This window comes from Acinonyx jubatus, chromosome E4 (genome assembly GCF_027475565.1).
Source record: "Acinonyx jubatus isolate Ajub_Pintada_27869175 chromosome E4, VMU_Ajub_asm_v1.0, whole genome shotgun sequence".
Classification (NCBI taxonomy): Eukaryota; Metazoa; Chordata; class Mammalia; order Carnivora; family Felidae; genus Acinonyx; species Acinonyx jubatus.
The window spans coordinates 42257036-42274889 of record NC_069395.1 but is presented as its reverse complement, the minus strand read 5'-3'; the positions used below and the strand labels follow the sequence as shown (position 1 = coordinate 42274889).

General features: G+C 43.8%; 1 protein-coding gene across 6 annotated transcripts in view; it reads right to left on the bottom strand.

Annotated features, from left to right (window-relative positions):
* The window catches only part of CACNA1E (calcium voltage-gated channel subunit alpha1 E), a 587464-nt gene that overhangs the window by 31521 nt on the left and 538089 nt on the right, over positions 1-17854 (bottom strand). For all 6 annotated transcript variants that reach the window (XM_053209404.1, XM_053209402.1, XM_053209403.1 and 3 more), the window contains 10 exons: positions 16805-16965; positions 16159-16296; positions 15123-15324; positions 14144-14308; positions 13359-13469; positions 9624-9707; positions 8710-8835; positions 5149-5214; positions 935-1026; positions 176-341 (listed from right to left, as the gene is read on the bottom strand). In XM_053209404.1, the coding sequence (XP_053065379.1) occupies positions 176-341; positions 935-1026; positions 5149-5214; positions 8710-8835; positions 9624-9707; positions 13359-13469; positions 14144-14308; positions 15123-15324; positions 16159-16296; positions 16805-16965 (1311 nt within the window). The remainder of the gene's footprint in view (positions 1-175; positions 342-934; positions 1027-5148; positions 5215-8709; positions 8836-9623; positions 9708-13358; positions 13470-14143; positions 14309-15122; positions 15325-16158; positions 16297-16804; positions 16966-17854) is intronic.

Below are 17854 nucleotides of genomic sequence, written 5' to 3'. Positions count from 1 at the left end.
ATCGGGCTCTGTACTTGATGGTGTGGAGCCTGCTTGGGATTCTCTCTCTCTCCTCTCTCTCTCTGCTCCTCCCTGCTCTCTCTCTCTTTCAAAATAAGTAAGAGTTTCTTGGAGGATGGGGCGGGATAGGGTAGAGTAGGCCACATCTCAAGCCAAGAGCACAGGGTTTGCTCACCAAGAAGGAGCAGAAGAAGATGAAGGAGACAAAGTAAACATAGGCCAGATCGGTGCCACAGCGCTCATTCTCATTCTGCCCTGATGGCGCAGTGGTGTCGGGCTCACAGCCTTTCTCCCCGAGGCACGACAGCATTATCTCCTGCCAGGCCTCACCTGTGGCACTCCTGAGCCCAAAAGAGATTTTGGTTAGTAATATCAGGTCTGCGTGTCTCATCCTCTCCTTGGCCCTCTTCCCCAACTCATCCACCCCTTTCTCTTCTCTGCAGGTTCCTTTTGTGACCAGTTAGTGTCCCTCCAGTACTTTCTATCCAGAGAAGAGGGCCCAGGAGGTCTCTCTTGGGCTCTGTCACCTCACCCACTGCTTCTCTGTCTTTTCAGGAGTCTCTGCTGACAGTGGTAGAGATAGTGATGGGACTCTCTAGGGCCACATAAACCTGGCCATCCAGGGTTTCGGCCCTTAAATGGAATTTGGTCCACAGGAAACTGTCTCCACCCTCCCTACTCAGAGTCCTGGCATGCGTGTTCTGAACTTGCAATTTACAAACTAACCTCTGAGTCAAAGATGTCAAGGAAACTTTCTCTTGTCATCAGAGCATTTTTTCAGAGGCACTGACCTCCCCACCCCTGCCTCTAGTCTACTGTACATCCTGATAGGATCAGAACACGCAGAACAAGGAGACAAATAGGAGGAGGAGGCAGAGTAACTCTGTCTCCCTCGACAAGAGAGCCGCAGTATAAGAGTTTTGCATCCAGATACCTGAAGAGCAACATGAGGGACCCGAAGAAACTCCGGAAGTTGTTGTGTCGGTTGATGTGACTCTCCTCATCTAATTTTATGTTTCCGAATACCTTGAAGAGAAAAACAAAAAACAAAGAGCATGACTTGAGCTGTGTGATGTGTCCTGCATATGAATATTAGATGCACCTCATCTAATGGGGTTGGCAAATCTATATGCATGGCCTTTCCCAATGGCCCAATCCTGAAGCAGACAACTCAAACCCAGATAGGCTGATGGATCCCATGCTCCTGGCCTGACATGAACAAGTAATTATATTCTTCTGCAGCAGAGAGGACCAAAGACTATAGAAGGCAAGATCTTTTTGAAGTCATTCTGCCTGTACGTAGTTCCTCCCACACCTAATTTGGTCTTTTTATTTCCATGGTACCTGTCACCATGGTACTCAAGCAGTCTATCAAAGACATACCCCATAACAGAAGTGCAGGGAAGGAGCTACCCCTGTCTTTCTGTCTCAGGTAGTAATGATGGGAATATGTGTATTTGTAGAACATGTGATTGACAGCTTGGGCAGGTGCGGCCCTGGAATTTGCAAGTGGTCTGGGTCACAGAGGGGCACCTCTATCTTCCTTGGATATGTTTCCATCCAGAGAGTCCAATTTCACAAAGTCAAAACATCTATAATCTAGAGTCCATGACAATGAATGCACACAAAGCAAAGTCCAGACCAATAGGATGAAGAAAGTCAGAAAAACTGGATACTTAGAAAAGGAGAAAGAATGGGCAGACCTGGCTATAGAATGAATTTGCTAATCTGCTTTCGGTCTTTGAGCCCAGAATGTGGTCACCATGCAAATTCACATGAAAGAAAAAAAAGAAGGGAAAACTCAGAGATCTTTATCCACAGACAGTGAATAATGTTGAACTCTGAGACCCTAAGTCTCTTCGGATGAGAGGGGTACCCTTCTACATGGACTTTCCTCCCAACCATGTTTCAGGTATCAGGATCTATTCCTACAAGTCAATGATGGTACAACCGAAGGCTTACAGGTTACTTTTCCAGTCCTTTGAGACACTTTCCAGACTATATTTAACATACTTCAGTTTATCTAATATATGCTAAATGGAACACATTTTCCCCCCGGACAGTTTTTAGAATGTGCAGTTGAGGAACGATCTCTGCCCCCAGCTATTTTACTCAAGTCACTCCCACTGACACTTGCTTTGGGGATTTGTTCTCCACACTGTTTTTCAAAACCCAAATACTACTTGTCTCTCAGGGAGAACGGAAGTGGCAAGGTAGGCAGCACAGGGGAAGAAAGGAAGGAGGAAGATAAGAGGGTGGAGGGCCCACAAACAGACAGACAGTAGAACTGAAAAAAATCCCCAACAACCACATTTAGTTCCAGGCACCCCGGGAGGAAACTGTCATACATCCTTATACCTGTGTTCACATCACCTTCTCTCCTTTTCACTCTCTTGGCCCAACATCTGCAATTTATCACATCACATCCACACAACTTACAATGTTTTTTTCTACCTCTGACAGTCCTGAAACCACCATTAATTGTCCTCACTATGATTTTCTCAAACACCTTATCCAGCTATCAACTAGTGGGAGGGCATGCTGTGATTTTGCATGAGGTATGTGTGTAACAGTCAAAGAAACTGAAGCTGTTTTGAATCGACTATAGTTCTCAAGCCAAAAATGTATAAATACATATTTATTGTGAAGGCAGTTTTTAAAATCCCACCTTCTATTTATTTATTCATTGTTTATTTTTTAGCTTTTCACTTAGTCCTTGTCCCAGACCAAATTTCCTACACCAAAAGGGCATGAAAGAAAAAGAAGAGATACTGAGACCCACCAGAATGCTTAATAGAAGTACAAGCTTAAATCTACTTTCACTTGGAATCACAGAACTTTAGAACATAAAATGACCTGTGAAGACATCTATCCAACTCGTCTATGGTTCCAGTGAGGGTGTTAAGGCCCAGAGAGGTTCGGTGACTTGACCAAGTTTGTAGAGCTGGTCAGTGGAGGAGCTGAGGCGGAAAGCCTCACCTCCTAATGATCTGTGCCCCTGGACTGTTTCCCATACCCAGCAAGTTACTCCTTCCTTCCCTCTTCAGATTCCTCTGCAAAATTCTCTTCTTCCAAGATGACTGTGAAAGTTCAGAATAATGGTTCTTCTCACAGATTCATCCTGTTCCTATTTATTTTTCCAATACTGGTCTCCTGCCTTTATGTCTTTCTGTTTGGATGGATCCCTCTACTTTGTTGTGACTATACCAGATACAATTTCTCTAGCCACAAGCTACGTATCTGCATTGTGCACAGTGTGGGGTTTCTATCATGCACCAGGAGGAGGATGGCTCTCTAAAGGCAAGTCACAGTGGGAAAGCCATTTGTGTCCCTGTGTAATGGAAACAGTGCTCCTATTTTGGGGGAAGAAGTCTAAGGGTAATAAGATATTAGACATCGCAGTTATTGTAAATATCACAATTTCATGACTGAACAGCTCCCACCTCCCACCAACGGGTCAAATAAATACTTGTATTTGCTTGTTGGTGGGAGGAGAGAGAACAGGTAGTACACTAAGAATATGGGTTGTACAGCAGACAGAGCTGAGATTTAATTAAACTCAGCTCTCCCACTTACTGGGACCTTGAGTATCTTATAAGTTACTTAACCATGTTAAGCGTCAATGGAGACAATGAAACCCACCCATAAACATTTTCACATCACTTTCAAATACGTTAGTCACGTATTGTGCGTGTGCCTGCAGACAGGGAGGAAGAATGGGGTTAGAACATTTTGGAGAGTGTTTGGCACACCCAGGAATTCAAGTATTGGTAAACGGCATTATCATCATTATCAGCAATAATGCTAATAGTTTAGTACTAGAGATGGTGTTATTCTAGTTTATTTTGACTGAAGATGAAAGGAAGTAAGAGCTATTTTAATCATGGACAAAAATTTAAGTTTCATTTGGCTGTTCAAGAACATTTAAATTCTAGAATTAAATATTTGAGAGTTAGAAGGGACTTAATAGACATCATCAAGCTGATCGTAAATTTCCATAGGGATTCTGCTTACAGCACAGCTCTGACGCCATCATGGCATTTCTCCTGAAATATCTTCATTAAAGGAGAACTCACTACTTCTCAACCAAGTCTCACGCTTTTTGATACTTGACATTCTATTGTATTTTGGGAGAACAAAAATCTCTCCAGTAATACAGTTAGGAGATGAACAAAATTAAGAAGTGCATGCAAGAGAGAGGAGCATAAAGAAGAGACATTTCAGAGATGCTTTGGCAAAAGGCTGCTGACACAGCAAGCATGGGAGATGTGTGCAGTGGCTCCAGATGGCAGGCACTGTTGAGAAGGCAGCTGGCAGTCCAAAGGCAGCCAGACTGCCTGACTGCAGGAGACTGCCACTTGGCTGAATTTCCATGCTAGGGTTTAGTCTCAACATCTCCAAGTCAGAAAGTTAGCCCCCCTGAAACAAGCAGACAGTCCAGTGTATCTAACTGGATATGTTCATGGGATGTGTCACTGACTGCTTATAGTAGGAGTCCACCTGCCACAAATGACAGTCACTTTAGGAAGATCTTATGACATCTTCTGCTCAGTGGACCTCTGGCTACCTGCATAAATATCCAGGATGGAAACATGGCCCTTGGGTGTCCCTAGGATTAGGCAGGCTGCTAGGATCCCTTTGAGTTGTTCCCAGTCGTAGGTCTTAGGGTGTAAATCTCAGCCATTCAAGACTTAACTCAGATATATTTTGTGCTGTTGTGTATGAGGGAACGACCATCTGACCTTCTTTTAGGTCTAGCTCAAATATGGGAGATGCTGAGAAATGGATCATCATGAGCCTCACCTCCTCCTTGGTCTTATGCGAGACCTCTCTGGCTAAGAACAGTGGTGTCACTTTTGCTTTAGCCCTACTGTTGTGTTCACAGAAGTCCCACTACTTGTAAGTCAGCACCATGATCTGATAACCTCAGATGAAACCCCTGTACCAGATTTGTACTGCAAATACCTTGGTAACCTGAGTGGGGAACCGTGCATATGTAAAATTCCCAAGGTGACATTGCAATAAGATCTTGGGAGCATGCCCATAGGCAAAAAGGGGTTCGAAGCACCCTCCACCTTGGATGCTAAGGCTGGTGAGCCAGTGACAATCTGTCACTGTCCCCAACCAGGCCCCAATATACCAGCTCACCTGCATCCCGATGATGGCATAGATGAAGAAAAGCATGGCAATCAAAAGGCAGACGTAGGGGAGGGCCTGGAGAGAAAGCAGAGATAGGACCATGAATTCAAAGGGAGGCAGCTCACAGGCTCCACACCCACAGTTACAGGCAGTACTAGAACTCTTGCCCTGAAGCTGATTTTAATGGAAGGCTGGAACTCCCTATTCCCTGGGGCTATTCTGATTTGGAGTGCCACACTTCTGCAGATGTCCATGTCCTCTGACAAATATGTAAGCTATTGTCCATAGACAGACTTGTCATTTACTTTCTGTCAAGAATGTTCATTCACCCAGAAGTGTGGCCCAGATCTCTAAGGAGAGCTAGGGAAACTTCCTGGGCTTGAGATTCATCCCACTTTGCATGCAGAATATTAATAACCGGGGCAATTGTGATGCAAATTACACAGAAAGCACCTAGATTGGGTCCTCAAATACCTATGTTACCCCTTCCCACTCCCTCACTCAATGCCAAGCCCATAATAGAGAACCTGGAAGCAAAGAAGCCGGCTAGGGGTCTCAGTTGTTTGTCAGTTCCTAGAAGACCCCTTCATCTTCCGATGAAACTCTTTTTCCAATGTTTAAGCCTCCTGGCACTTCATTACATATCATGCAAAATTCCAAAAAGCCCTTTAAGTGTTAGCCATTGCAAAACCCTGCCATGAAGCCATGCGGCACAAAATTCCATATCATGTAAGCTAACTGCCACTGTGGGATGATAACATTTCAATTGTAGGGGTGAAGGGGGCAAGTGAAAGAGATGTGAGGTAGGGAACTGCCTACCTACAGAGAATTGGCCGGGGGAGGATGTAGGGCAATTTCCTTTGGGGGCCAGGGAGGGCTCTATGATTTGGGGGTGATCTCCATGCTGACATGGAAGCCTCTCTCCTTTACCATTCAGGAAGCTTCCTGGAGGACCGTGCAGCCTGCAGTCTCCATTCTATCCTGAGTGTGTGCAATGCGCCTCCCAGGAGACTAGTTGAAGTCTTTCAGACTGCAGGGGCAGGGCAGGGCTTATGAACAGAGCTAACTAAATGAAGAGCCTTGGGAGACTTTTAGAATAGACTTTAGAATAAAGGATAAAATTAAAATGCGACCAAATTGCCTACAGAATCCCCTCTCCAGTGAGGTGCTGACTCCCAGGATCTATAAGGGAAATGGCTGCCTTTCAAGGGGCCGTGTGAAGACTCCGTCTGCTGAAAGGAGAGGGCTGGGAGGCAGGTTTCTTACCACTTGAGGTGCCGCTACCTTCTATCACCTTCTGCTTACTTTCTGCCCTTATTCTACCTTCTACACTCCAAGGTCTCCAGTCCCTAGCTCATCTCTCCCTACCACACCCCGCCAGCTTTTGGGAAAAGATCAAAGATTTATTCTGATCTCCTTTCTTATCATGTTATAAATTCTAACTCAAAATAAGGATAAAGAAGGAAGAACAAAGTAGGAGTCATTGGTTGGAGAACTGAGCTATGGTCACGGCTGGTGGGGGGGAGGGGGAGGGCGTGGCTACGCCATGGCCCCTGGGGGGCAGTTTATATTGTGTGGCTCCTTGCTGTGTATTTGCAGAGGGAACCTTTGTTAAGCCGACTTTCAGAAAACAATTTCTATACTGTGTCCTGGGACTGTTCCAAAAAGGAAACACCTATCCATCACAGTGTCACCTAGAGGCTGATTCACCTTGTCTTCACTGTTCTATATTCACTGCAATAAGCCAACCATTTGACCATCAATTTTTGACATGCTTTTCTTTGCCCTCAACAGTATGCAGTTTTATGGAGAACTGGCGAGCATGATAATGTGACAGGCTGACACATATTTCTTGAGAGACTCACTAACTGTAACTTATTCGAAAGGTCTCTAACAAAAAGGTTTTAAAGAGTGGTGTGTGTATCAGATTCTAAATCCAAATTGACCTGAGACTCGGTAAATTCTTGCTAAGGTTTTAGATTTCTCCTCTGTCATGTGGCTTTGGAAAAATTCTTTCCACTGAGGTGAGAATAGATGAGATACCCCATTGAGAGGGTTATGACACCAAACAATTACTATGGATATGATAAAAATGTCAAGGTTGCTGGTAGGAGCCTGAACATCCTTACAACTCTTCTCATATATCAAACCCGCAGGATCTCAATGGAGAATAAGTCAGTAATGATGGTGTAGGGTGCACACTTTTCCAAATGTGAAGAAGAAATCACTGAATTCACTGGCTTAACCTCTTTAGTTCAATTAAAATACATAAACAATTAAAATAAAGGAGGCAATTTAGTAAATTCATGATTTCTCATCTTTGAATCAATTTCATCAAATTTATTTTTAAAGCACATTCATTGAAAAGCTTTTTTTTTGAGAGAGAGAGAGAGAGAAAGTGAACGAGCATGTGTGAGCAGAGGAAGGGCAGAGGGAGAGGGAAAGAAAGAATCTTAAGCAGGCTTCATGGCCAGCATGGAGCCTGACTCGGGACCCAACCTGGGGCTTAATCTCATGACCATAAGATCACAACCTCAGCCAAAATCAAGAGTCGGACACTTAACTAGCTGAGCCACCCAGGTGCTCCCAAAAGCTTTAAGAGGAAATAGTAGGCATTTGGGCAGCACTTCGACTCCCAAAGCCTTAAAAACAGACTATGATATCTGCTACAGCCTGAAGACATTTAAATATGTTTGGAAAACTTCTTTTATAGGAAGTTTCTGTCATTAAAGTGGGTTTCAGGTATCTTTAAAACTTACATTTATTACACATACACCTCTGTGTAGCCCCATGAGACCATTCAAAGAAGCTCACCACATTAACCTTGCCCAACCATCCTATTAGATAGTAAGACACAAAGGTGACCATTAGCATACCATACATTCAGGGGTTCAGGAAACACACACTGATGAAGACATGGATGGGACTTATGAATTATCTTGCAGAACTTTTTATCTTTAATTTTTTTTTTAATGTTTATTTATTTTTGAGGGAGAGGGAGAGACAGAGCGTGAACAGGGGAGGCATAAAGAGATAGGGAGACAGAATCAGAAGCAGGCTCCTGGCTCTGAGCGGTCAGTGCAGAGCCTGACACAGGGCTCGAACTCACAAGCCACAAGATCGTGACCTGAGCTGAAGTCAGACGCTTAACCGACTGAGCCGCCCAGGCGCCCCACGTTGAAAAACTTTTAATGTGACCTACAGCCATTGGCAAGTCCCTCAAAATGCAGAAGATGCATTACTACAGGTGTCTGGCTCTCTACTTGGACAGGATCGCTGGAGGAGCTTTGGAATACCTCGAGAGGGAGCACACCTGATAAAACAGGCCTCAGCGAACAAAGAAGGGAACTGAGTTATAATGTGGAGGTGTTTTTCTAGAATGAGATTCTCTCCAGTTAAACACAAGCTGCCTGCTGCCTGGCTGAGCTGCATTATAACTAAGAACTGCTGTATCTATTTAATGCTTCTGACAAACACTCATTCCTCGAGGTGAAGGGACCAGTGTAATGACACTGTGTGGCCCGGCTGTGCTGTCTGATAAGAAAGAGAGGAGGATCTGGTGCTGCTTACCTTAAAGGACTGTACAAAAGTCCAAAGTAAAATACGGATGGTGTAGCCCTGACGTAGAAGCTTGATGAGACGAGCAGCTCGGAAGAGCTTCAGAAAGCTCATATTGAAGCCACTGGTGTTCACCAGCTGGTGGACCAAAAGGAAGCATATAATTAGTGACATTACGGTCATTTAGCAAAAACTAAGCACTAGTATTTGCATATGTATCCCTCATTCAGATCATGGAATTGGACACAGATTCTGTCTTGTTTTCAACCCCATCGTCAACTGATGGGCCAGTGAGGACCATCTCTCTAAGCCTTCCCAGGCCTGCACTCTATTCCCAGGTAGAAGGGTATGGGTAGGACCCCAGAAGAGTGCCCTGCATATATCATACAAAACTAGCCTCCCTAGTCTTCTAAGCAGGCCTAGTGGTCCTAACTGCACTTAGATGCCCAAGAACATACCTAATAACCCCTCCAGGACATATGGTGGCCATGTCAACATTCAAAGAGAGTTATGATGAACCCTCCAAGTCTTCTTTAGGATAAACAGTTTTAGGGTAACAATTCAGGTCTAACAACCTTGATGGCAAAGATACTATGCCTCTCTTGTGCCTCCTAAAGAATCTAGCAGGACACTGTGTACACGAGCCCTCTTCTGGTATGGTCTATTGCACTCACCCCATTAGGTAGCTGCTTTTTGAGTCATGCAAATGAAACAGAACCTTCCATGAGATCCAGTCAGTGCCCTCCAATGTTTGCATTTTCTGGTGGATGCTCAGGAATGAGGAAATGAACTCCCAACACCAAGAGGGCTACACATTTAGCTGGACGAGTTAAAAATGGGCTGTACGCACAGAAGGATTTTTTTTTTTCTTTTTTTTTTGCTATTCCAGGGCCAAGCTTAAAGACAAGGATGTATGAGCCACTCACCTTGCTGTCTGTCAGAATGATTTCTGTGATACTGCCAATCACGGTGATAAAGTCAAAGATATTCCAGGTATCTCGAAAATAGTTCTGCCATGTGAATTCGGTCATGGGAGCATCAGAAAAAGGAGGAAAAGAAATGGTGAAGAGACACCTTTCATTACATAAGTTTGTAACTTGGAATTAAAACTTGTCAGTTCATGTACAAGGTCATCCTAACTTTGACTTCAGTTTCCTATGTCTAATCGGAAATGCTATTTCTCCTTTACTGATTTGGGCATTTCTCATTTGGGAAGCAGTCTCATCACTACTTGAAGACCTTGTTTTTGAATCTGTCACTAAAAAGCTACATAAAAATATGTAAGAAAGAGATTTGTGGCCAAGAACATTATAAAGTCCAAAAAAAGGCAAGATCATTGTCACCCATAAGGCAATAAAATTATTTACAATATCACTCTAAGGCTTTCTACAACTTTAAGTCATCTATATTATACCATGTGATTCTATAAATATACAGTTCTGACTTTCAACTATTAATAAAAATCACAGAGATGTTCTAAGTGATTAAAGGTCAAAGATGTGCCAAAAATCTCCTCCTAACTCCACGGGGCAATAGGACAAACAAGACTTCATCTTTCCCCTCTTTCTCTGCTTTATTACAACTTTTGAGTAATAAAATGAGTGTATTGAAGGAAATGGAGGAGAAATAAAGGACCTGGAAGATGCACCAGCCATGTAACACTCTGCTTAACAGAGAGAGGAGGCTTTCCTCCTATCTCCAGTGCTCAGGTGAACACAGACCTTGGACTACATTCCTTAAAAGAAACAGAATACTTGGGTTTCCAAAGTCACTGGCTTGTCCTTGGGCAGCACCTCCCATAGGAGACTCTCAGAGCACAGCTAAAGTTAACTCCCCTACCCTCACAATGAGCATTAGTGAATTTTATGACATGTGCCAGATATGGGGTAGTCCCTTGGCATTCTTTCAGTTCATTTGTGTCTCCCACAGATCCTACAGGTATGTCAAGATCAATATCCTATGTTCATAAAACACTCAGTGGCAGGAGTGGCAAGAAGAATCAGCAGAGACATGCAGTTGGGAGAGCAAAGGAGTGTGGTAAGAGCAAAGCTACCTTTATTGAGCACCTTCTCAGGACTAGAACCTAAGGACCTTAGGTACATTGCCTAACTGGGTATACACAACAAAGTATATAAACCTCTAAGATAGCTATTGTGATCCTCGTTTTGAAAGACAAAACTAAGGCTTAGGGAGGCTCATCTGCTGGGCATGTAGAGAAACAGGCTACACAGCCTCCCAAACTCACTTTCCATGAAGAGTACCTACTTCCTCAGGAATTGAACTAAGTTGAGTCTCCGAGTTCATAATTTCTCAGGGCTCTACTATTCCCAACCTGGAGTGAGCTTCTTGATCTTAGGCCCTCATACAGTAGAGAGAATACGACTCTAGGTCTTAGAGGACAGAAGCTCTGGATTCCAGGTGAAGGAGCTTTAGTGTAGTGTAGACTAGTAGATTCTTGTGGACAGATCATGGGCTTTCAAGTCAGATTAGACCAGGATCTGAATGCTGGCTCTGTCTTTTAGTAACCTTGGGCAAAGTACTGAATCTTCACGAGCCCTGACCCATCCATATAAGAAACTGTATCACCTATCTAAAAGAGTTGTTATAAGGCTAAAATGAATACTTAATATGGCAAACAATATATGTTCATTCTCTCCCTCTTTTTTCTTCTTCCTTTTTTATTCCCATCCTACTTTCCAATTCTACTGCCTTTTATTGGGTCATCTTCAAGTTTATTTATTTTTCATTTTGAGAGAGAGAGAGAGAGAGAGAGAGAGAGAGAGAGAGAGAGAGAGAGAGAGAGAGAATATGAGAATGAGAGGCGCAGGGGACAGAGAGAAAGGGAGAGAGAATCCCAAGCAGGCTCTGCACTGCTTTGAGCCAAACATGGGACTCAAACCCACAGACCATGAGATCATGACCTGAGCCAAAATCAAGAGTCAGATGCTTACATGACTGAGCCACCCAGGTGCCCCTATTGTGTCATCTTTAAAAAAGCTATACCATTTTTCTGAACTTCAATTTCCTCATTTAAATGAACAACATCGACAATGATAATGATGGCATCTGCCATGCGTATTTCAGAGTCACTGAGAAGATCTAACAAAATAGTATACATTAGGATATTCTGGAAACCTAGAGTACTATATCAGTGTAAAGACTTGTTTGGACCTAATGTGCCTTTTAACGGGTGAAAATGCCTCTAGACCTTGAATAAAAATATGGAGGTGAGGGTGGGAAGGAGGCAGACTCTGGGGCCAGTCTAGTTAAGCTTGTAAGTATGTATTCAGCATTCACCATAATTAACACACAGTTGGGGACTTAAGTCACAGACAATGTCAATGGTACATGCAAGTAATCAAGATGCATAGAAAAACTTTCCCTGTTGTGGCACCAGCTTCTCCCTCACTCTGCTCACCCTGCTCACGGCTAGACTGTATTATAAAGGCATCTTTGTTGGTGGCAGTTTCTTTTTACTTTTTTATTTCCTCAAGTCTCAAAATACTCAAAGGGGAGTCAAGCAAACAACAATAGAGCCACCTGCAATGGGTTCTCTTCAACTCCCCTCCCCAAACCATCAAGTTAATGACTTTTCAAAGACCCATCAGGAGACCAAAAGCAGCCCCTACAATCAACACTCACAATTATCAGGCCCAGCTCAGAGTCCCTGCTAAAACCGCTACCAGACAAGCCCTTTTTCAGATAATAAGCAAAGTTTCTTTTCTTGCAGGGAAAGCCACATACACACACAATTTGAAATGGTAGCTCACACACTAAATAAGTGTGAAACAGCTGTCAAGTGGGTTTATCTGCATCCCACTGATCTCACTGTAAACGCTGAAGCAAGGAGGGGGGGGTGCAGAGAGAATTATTTTGTTTATAGGACACTGAAGCAAAGGGCTAGGTTTGCTTAACACTGTTGAGAGCAGATGCAAGAATGTGCCAAGCAATTATAATTAATAGTTGAAGAAAAGTAAAAGACTCATACAAGAAAAACTCATCCCAATCCCCCTCAAACCTAATTCCAGTATATCTACCTATCAACCTCTCTCTCCCTCCCTCTTTCTCCCTCCACCCCCCCTCTTTCACACACACACACACACACACACACACACACACACACACACGCACTTTAAAGGTCATTAGTCTTTGTAAACTTAAGCAATAAACATTTATTGTTGTAGGCAGAAATTACGCTTCATGTAACTAACGGGAGGAGGACAATTAGGTAAAATCTAGTATCTGCTATGTTTGAGGCTAAGAGAGACAGGTATTTTCCCATATGAATTATAAAATCTCATACCTTTTACCAATAAACAAACACTCAAGGCTTATTAGTCCAATCTTTGTTTGGTTCCTATCAACAAATAAATTGTAGTTTTAGCAAGACCCAATGACTGTCACCCCTAAACCACTGACAGAACCTGAAAGGACCAGAACTGATGGCTAGATGAGTTTGGAGCTGGGGATCCTTTGCCCTTTCTCCTAACACCCTCACACATCCTCTTGTCTTTATGGCAGTTTATTGAAACAGGCCCACAATTAGGTCAGGTGAACCATTTTTGGAATAGCGGTAACCACCCCCCTTCCAACAAAGGCTGGGAATGCATCCAAAAGGAAGGGAAGACAAGTGTGATGCTGGGATAAATGCCATGACATACCAAGAAGCCAAACGCGATGATCTTTAGGACACATTCCAGAGAAAACACCATGGTGAAGGCAATATTCAGGTACTTCAGGGCCAGTTCATAGGTACAGGGAGCAGAGTAGTACTGCCAAGAAGAGAAAAGAGGAGAAAAAGAATCAAACCCTTAAGGTGAGGGGGTTATTCTTTGTCACTGAGGCTGGCCATCTCTCATCCCTGCCCTTGGGGGACACTCTAGTGTGTGGTGTCAGAGGAGAGACGTGCATCGAGTGCTGGAGAGAAGGACGATGGATCCCATGTAGCAGAACAAAACAAAACAGAGGAGAGCACAGACCATGCCTAGCTGTGGCTACTTATTAGCAAAATAGCCAGTCTTCCCAGAGATGAAGGTGGGCAGGATAGAAACATTTTCTGGAGTTAATTACTTTACCAGTTTTTATTAAATAAGATCAAACCTCTTCCAACACTCCTTTAGAACCCCATGATCACCTAGATCATACATTTCCACTCTTGTCTGAATCTGACTGAATCTGACTGCCATCAGCATCTCTGGTCCTGGGAGCTACTGTGCTTCTTTGCTACAATGTGTCTCACTGCATTTTGCTCCAAAGATGTAGAAGCTGGGCTGTTGAATGGGACAAGATCAAAAAGAGATTCCACAGTGTTAAAGGAGGTAAGGAGGCAACAGACTTGAATGCTGGAGTGTCTGCCCAGTGTCTCGAGTGCACATGTAATTGCTCTGTGAGGGAACGGGCCCCAAGGCTCAGTCTCCTGAATGCCTGCAAGCCACCACCCCCTCACCTTCATCATCAGCACGACGGTGTTCAAGGCGATCATGGCCATAATGGTGTACTCAAAGGACGGCGACACCACGAAGTGCCAGACGCGGTACTGGAAGGTATGCCTGTTCTGCGGCATGTAGCGGGTGAGAGGTTTGGCACTGATGGCGAAGTCGATGCACGCCCTCTGAAGGAAAGTCACAGCTATTAGCTCAAGCTCAAGTCCCCTAAACCTTGCACATTGGTGGGCTCTCTGTTAGGTGGCTAGAAAAACAGGACAGTGTATGAAAACAAAGATAGGGCTAGACAAGCAAAAGGAAAGACGGCAACAGGGATTATGTAGACAAAACTACAGGTGCATGGTCACTTTAACTGTACACAGCACTGGGATATCATATGGGATATGGACTTTACGGTTCCTAGTAATGTCCTTTTATACAGCCGGTGGCTGAGACGATTAGGCAGGAAGCCTTACCTGATGCTCTCAGTCAGAAGTAAAACTCTATCTCCCTAGGCATTCCCAGAGCACTTTATTTGTATTTCTCTCATAGTCTCTAACAGTCTCTGGTTCCTTTCCATTACAAAAATAATGAGCTCGACAATGTGCCAGAACTATGCTTGTTACTGGAAAAGCAGCAATAAGCAAGTCATATTCCCTATCCTTATAGCAAATACATGCCACAGAGGGACAGAGCCAGGTACGCAAATGTCTTAATGTTGTAAATTTGGCACACATCTTTTACTACCACCTCTATACTACTCATGGCATAAGGGTAGGGACTACATCTTAAACCTTCCAGTTCTCTGTGCCTCATGCCTAAGTCTTAAAAGAGCTGATTCTTAAAAAAAATGTTTACTTAATGACTGAATAACTAATCTTTCCCATCTCTTTGTCTTTTTTTCATAAAGTCAAGAAAATTCAGTCTTCCTTCCTACCACTGCTGTCCAAGAGCCCTTTCTGGAGCCCCTGCTGTCCCATGCTCTAGACCACTTATTTTTACCTCGTTCTTCTCCAGGCTGCACTCCTCCATCATCTTGTCTCCTTGCTCCTGGAAGGTGATGATGATGAGAGCCACAAAGATATTGACAAAGAAGAAAGGGAAGACCACAAAGTAGACCACGTAAAAGATGGACATCTCCATGCGGTTGCTGCGGCTTGGTCCTCGGTCTTCCTCTGTCACATCGACAGAATGCTGTAAGACTCTGTAGGGACAGAATGAGGGGGCTTGGATGGTGGATGGAAATCTTGGCAGTGGCTCTGACTCAAGGCTTCATTAGGAGATGTGCCACCTATTATATTTTCTTATATGACTTCTTTGACTTTGTAGATCCACCATAATTTTTAGGGTCCATAATCAAGGTGGTGAAGATCCAGTGACCCCAGATCCACTGCTTTTTCTATGCCCTGTTCTATCATGCATCCAACTGCTAAACAACAGAGTGACATTAGTTTATAGCTTAGGTTGTCATATTCAATACCAAGAGACCCCTGGACTTCCTGGCATACTGCCAACTAGAGTATGCTGCCACCAGAAAGTGGGGTCTTAATAATTGCCAAGTCTCTGAAAAATCAGACATTAGCAGCCTAAGAAACTGCATTCTGTTGTCTTCTTCATAGAGGTGTGACCACAGAAAGTGTCTCTGAGTCTTCCAACTCATTCTTAACCCTCAATCCCAAGGTGAAGGGCCAATGTGGAGGATAAATGTATTCAAAACAGTCCCCAGGGAATTCTTCTAAGGGGTGGAGAGCCATTCAAAACTTATTTGCTCTACAAGAGTCAGATGACTCCACTCAACTCAGTTGGCTAAAACAAGAAGAGTTTCAAACATCTCTGACTTTGTTATCTCCCTCTTGATTTTTGCTTTAAGTTTTTTCATTCCTCCTCTCTTCCAGCTCTCACCCACTCATAACCACTTACTTTCCCTGGTATAATAACAAAGGGTTAGCCTCATTCATCTTGAATAAGCTTCTCAAGGCAACCACGTGGCCCTAGCCCAGCTCACAGACAAGCATGCCAACTCAAACCCATCACTCACTGAGGCCATCCTTCCCCTGTGGAGACAGTGAAGAGGGTCAGCAGGGCCCAGATAATGTTGTCGTAGTGGAATTCATGGCGCTTCCATTCCCGGCCTTTCACCTCCATCTTGTTTTTTTCATGATCTACATAGTTGCCTCTAAAACCAGAGTACAAATGAAACAGGGCCTCTTCACTACAGCTCGTGGGAGAGTAAGGAAATTCTACAAACTTCAATCATGTGGCTAAGTCATAATCAGGATACAAATGCAAGGAAGAAAGCAGTGTATTATTAAAGGCAGTCTATCATTGCAGAATAAAAGTGGTATTAGGTGCCCAGTAGACATGGAAGATGAAATCCTAATCCTTTTACTAGTCACCGTACAACCTTGAGCAGTTTAAACTTCCTGAGCCTCAGCTTTCACATCTAGAGTACGTAAATGAAACCTATCTCAAAAGGTCACTGTAAAGATTGATAATGAAAAACAGTATGTAAAATGCCATGTACTGTGTGTGACACAAAAAGTTTCCTATTTTGCCTTTTTTCCTAAAAGAAGAAATGAGAGATGGGTAAGAGAGAAAGAGAAGACCTATCTATGGAGGGTTAAGTGGGCATCACTGGAACATGCTTTAGCAGAAAGTGAGTGGCTTGTGCTGGCTGCACGTACATGCACTCCTTCTCTGTGTCCTTGGAACTGTCCGTGCAATAAAAGAACTTTCCCTTGAAGAGCTGAACTGCGATGACAGCGAAGATGAACATGAAGAGCTTGTAGACAATGAGTATGTTGAAGACATTCTTCAAGGAAGTCACCACGCAATCAAAGACAGCCTGCAAAGAGAAGTAAAGAGCACTGTATGTCCCTGGAATGGCCTGTGCATTTGCCTAGAGCGGAGCTAGGGCCACGTCACCACCAGCCAGCCCCACTGAGAAAGTGCCTCAGGAGATATCACCTTACTAAGAAGTAACCTCATGGGATTCAGAGGTGGCTTCCAAACTGGTCATGACTGCCAGGACCTACCACCTGGAAGGGCACATGTGCTCTGAAACTGAAAGTAAACCCCAAAGCAGTAGAGGCCAAAAGGCACCAGGCAGTGGTGGAAGTCCTTTGTGGGATCCCAATAGGTGTACTCCAGTTAGTGGGAGGCACAGAAATCTATCGCAGAAAGGATCTCTGAGAGCATTTAGCCCATTTTAGCCCTTACATGGCTTGTCCCTAACCTTACATCTATTTGGTGGCCTTCTTAGATTCGGTTTATATATTGCATGCATATGGTCTTCTCTTTACCTTTCTAGATGGATCAGAGAGCACAGTAAATTACACCTGTATTTTAGTGATAATTTGAATTAATCCATACATTCGATCAAAATATGTTCAATACTTCACATGTAAATGTTCTCTAGCTTAAAGCCAGCTGTATTGGGGATGAAGAGTCAACAGGTGATGTAGGAAGGGATGGAGAGCAGCCTTCCCATAGAGAAGGGAGGACTGGGTGGACAGAATCAGACTGGTGCTTCGGTCACAAGCCTGGATGTCACTCTGCAGAATCCATTCTAGGCCCTGAGCTGTGGGGAGTTACACAGGAATTCGACACATTTCAAGCCATTTTTAGGTTATTTTCTAGGTTTTTAGGTTTAGCTCACTGGAGAGTTGAGCCCCATGGTGGGACTGCATTTGTGCAGTTGCCACATTGGTACAGTTGTTTCTTCACAGCGCTGG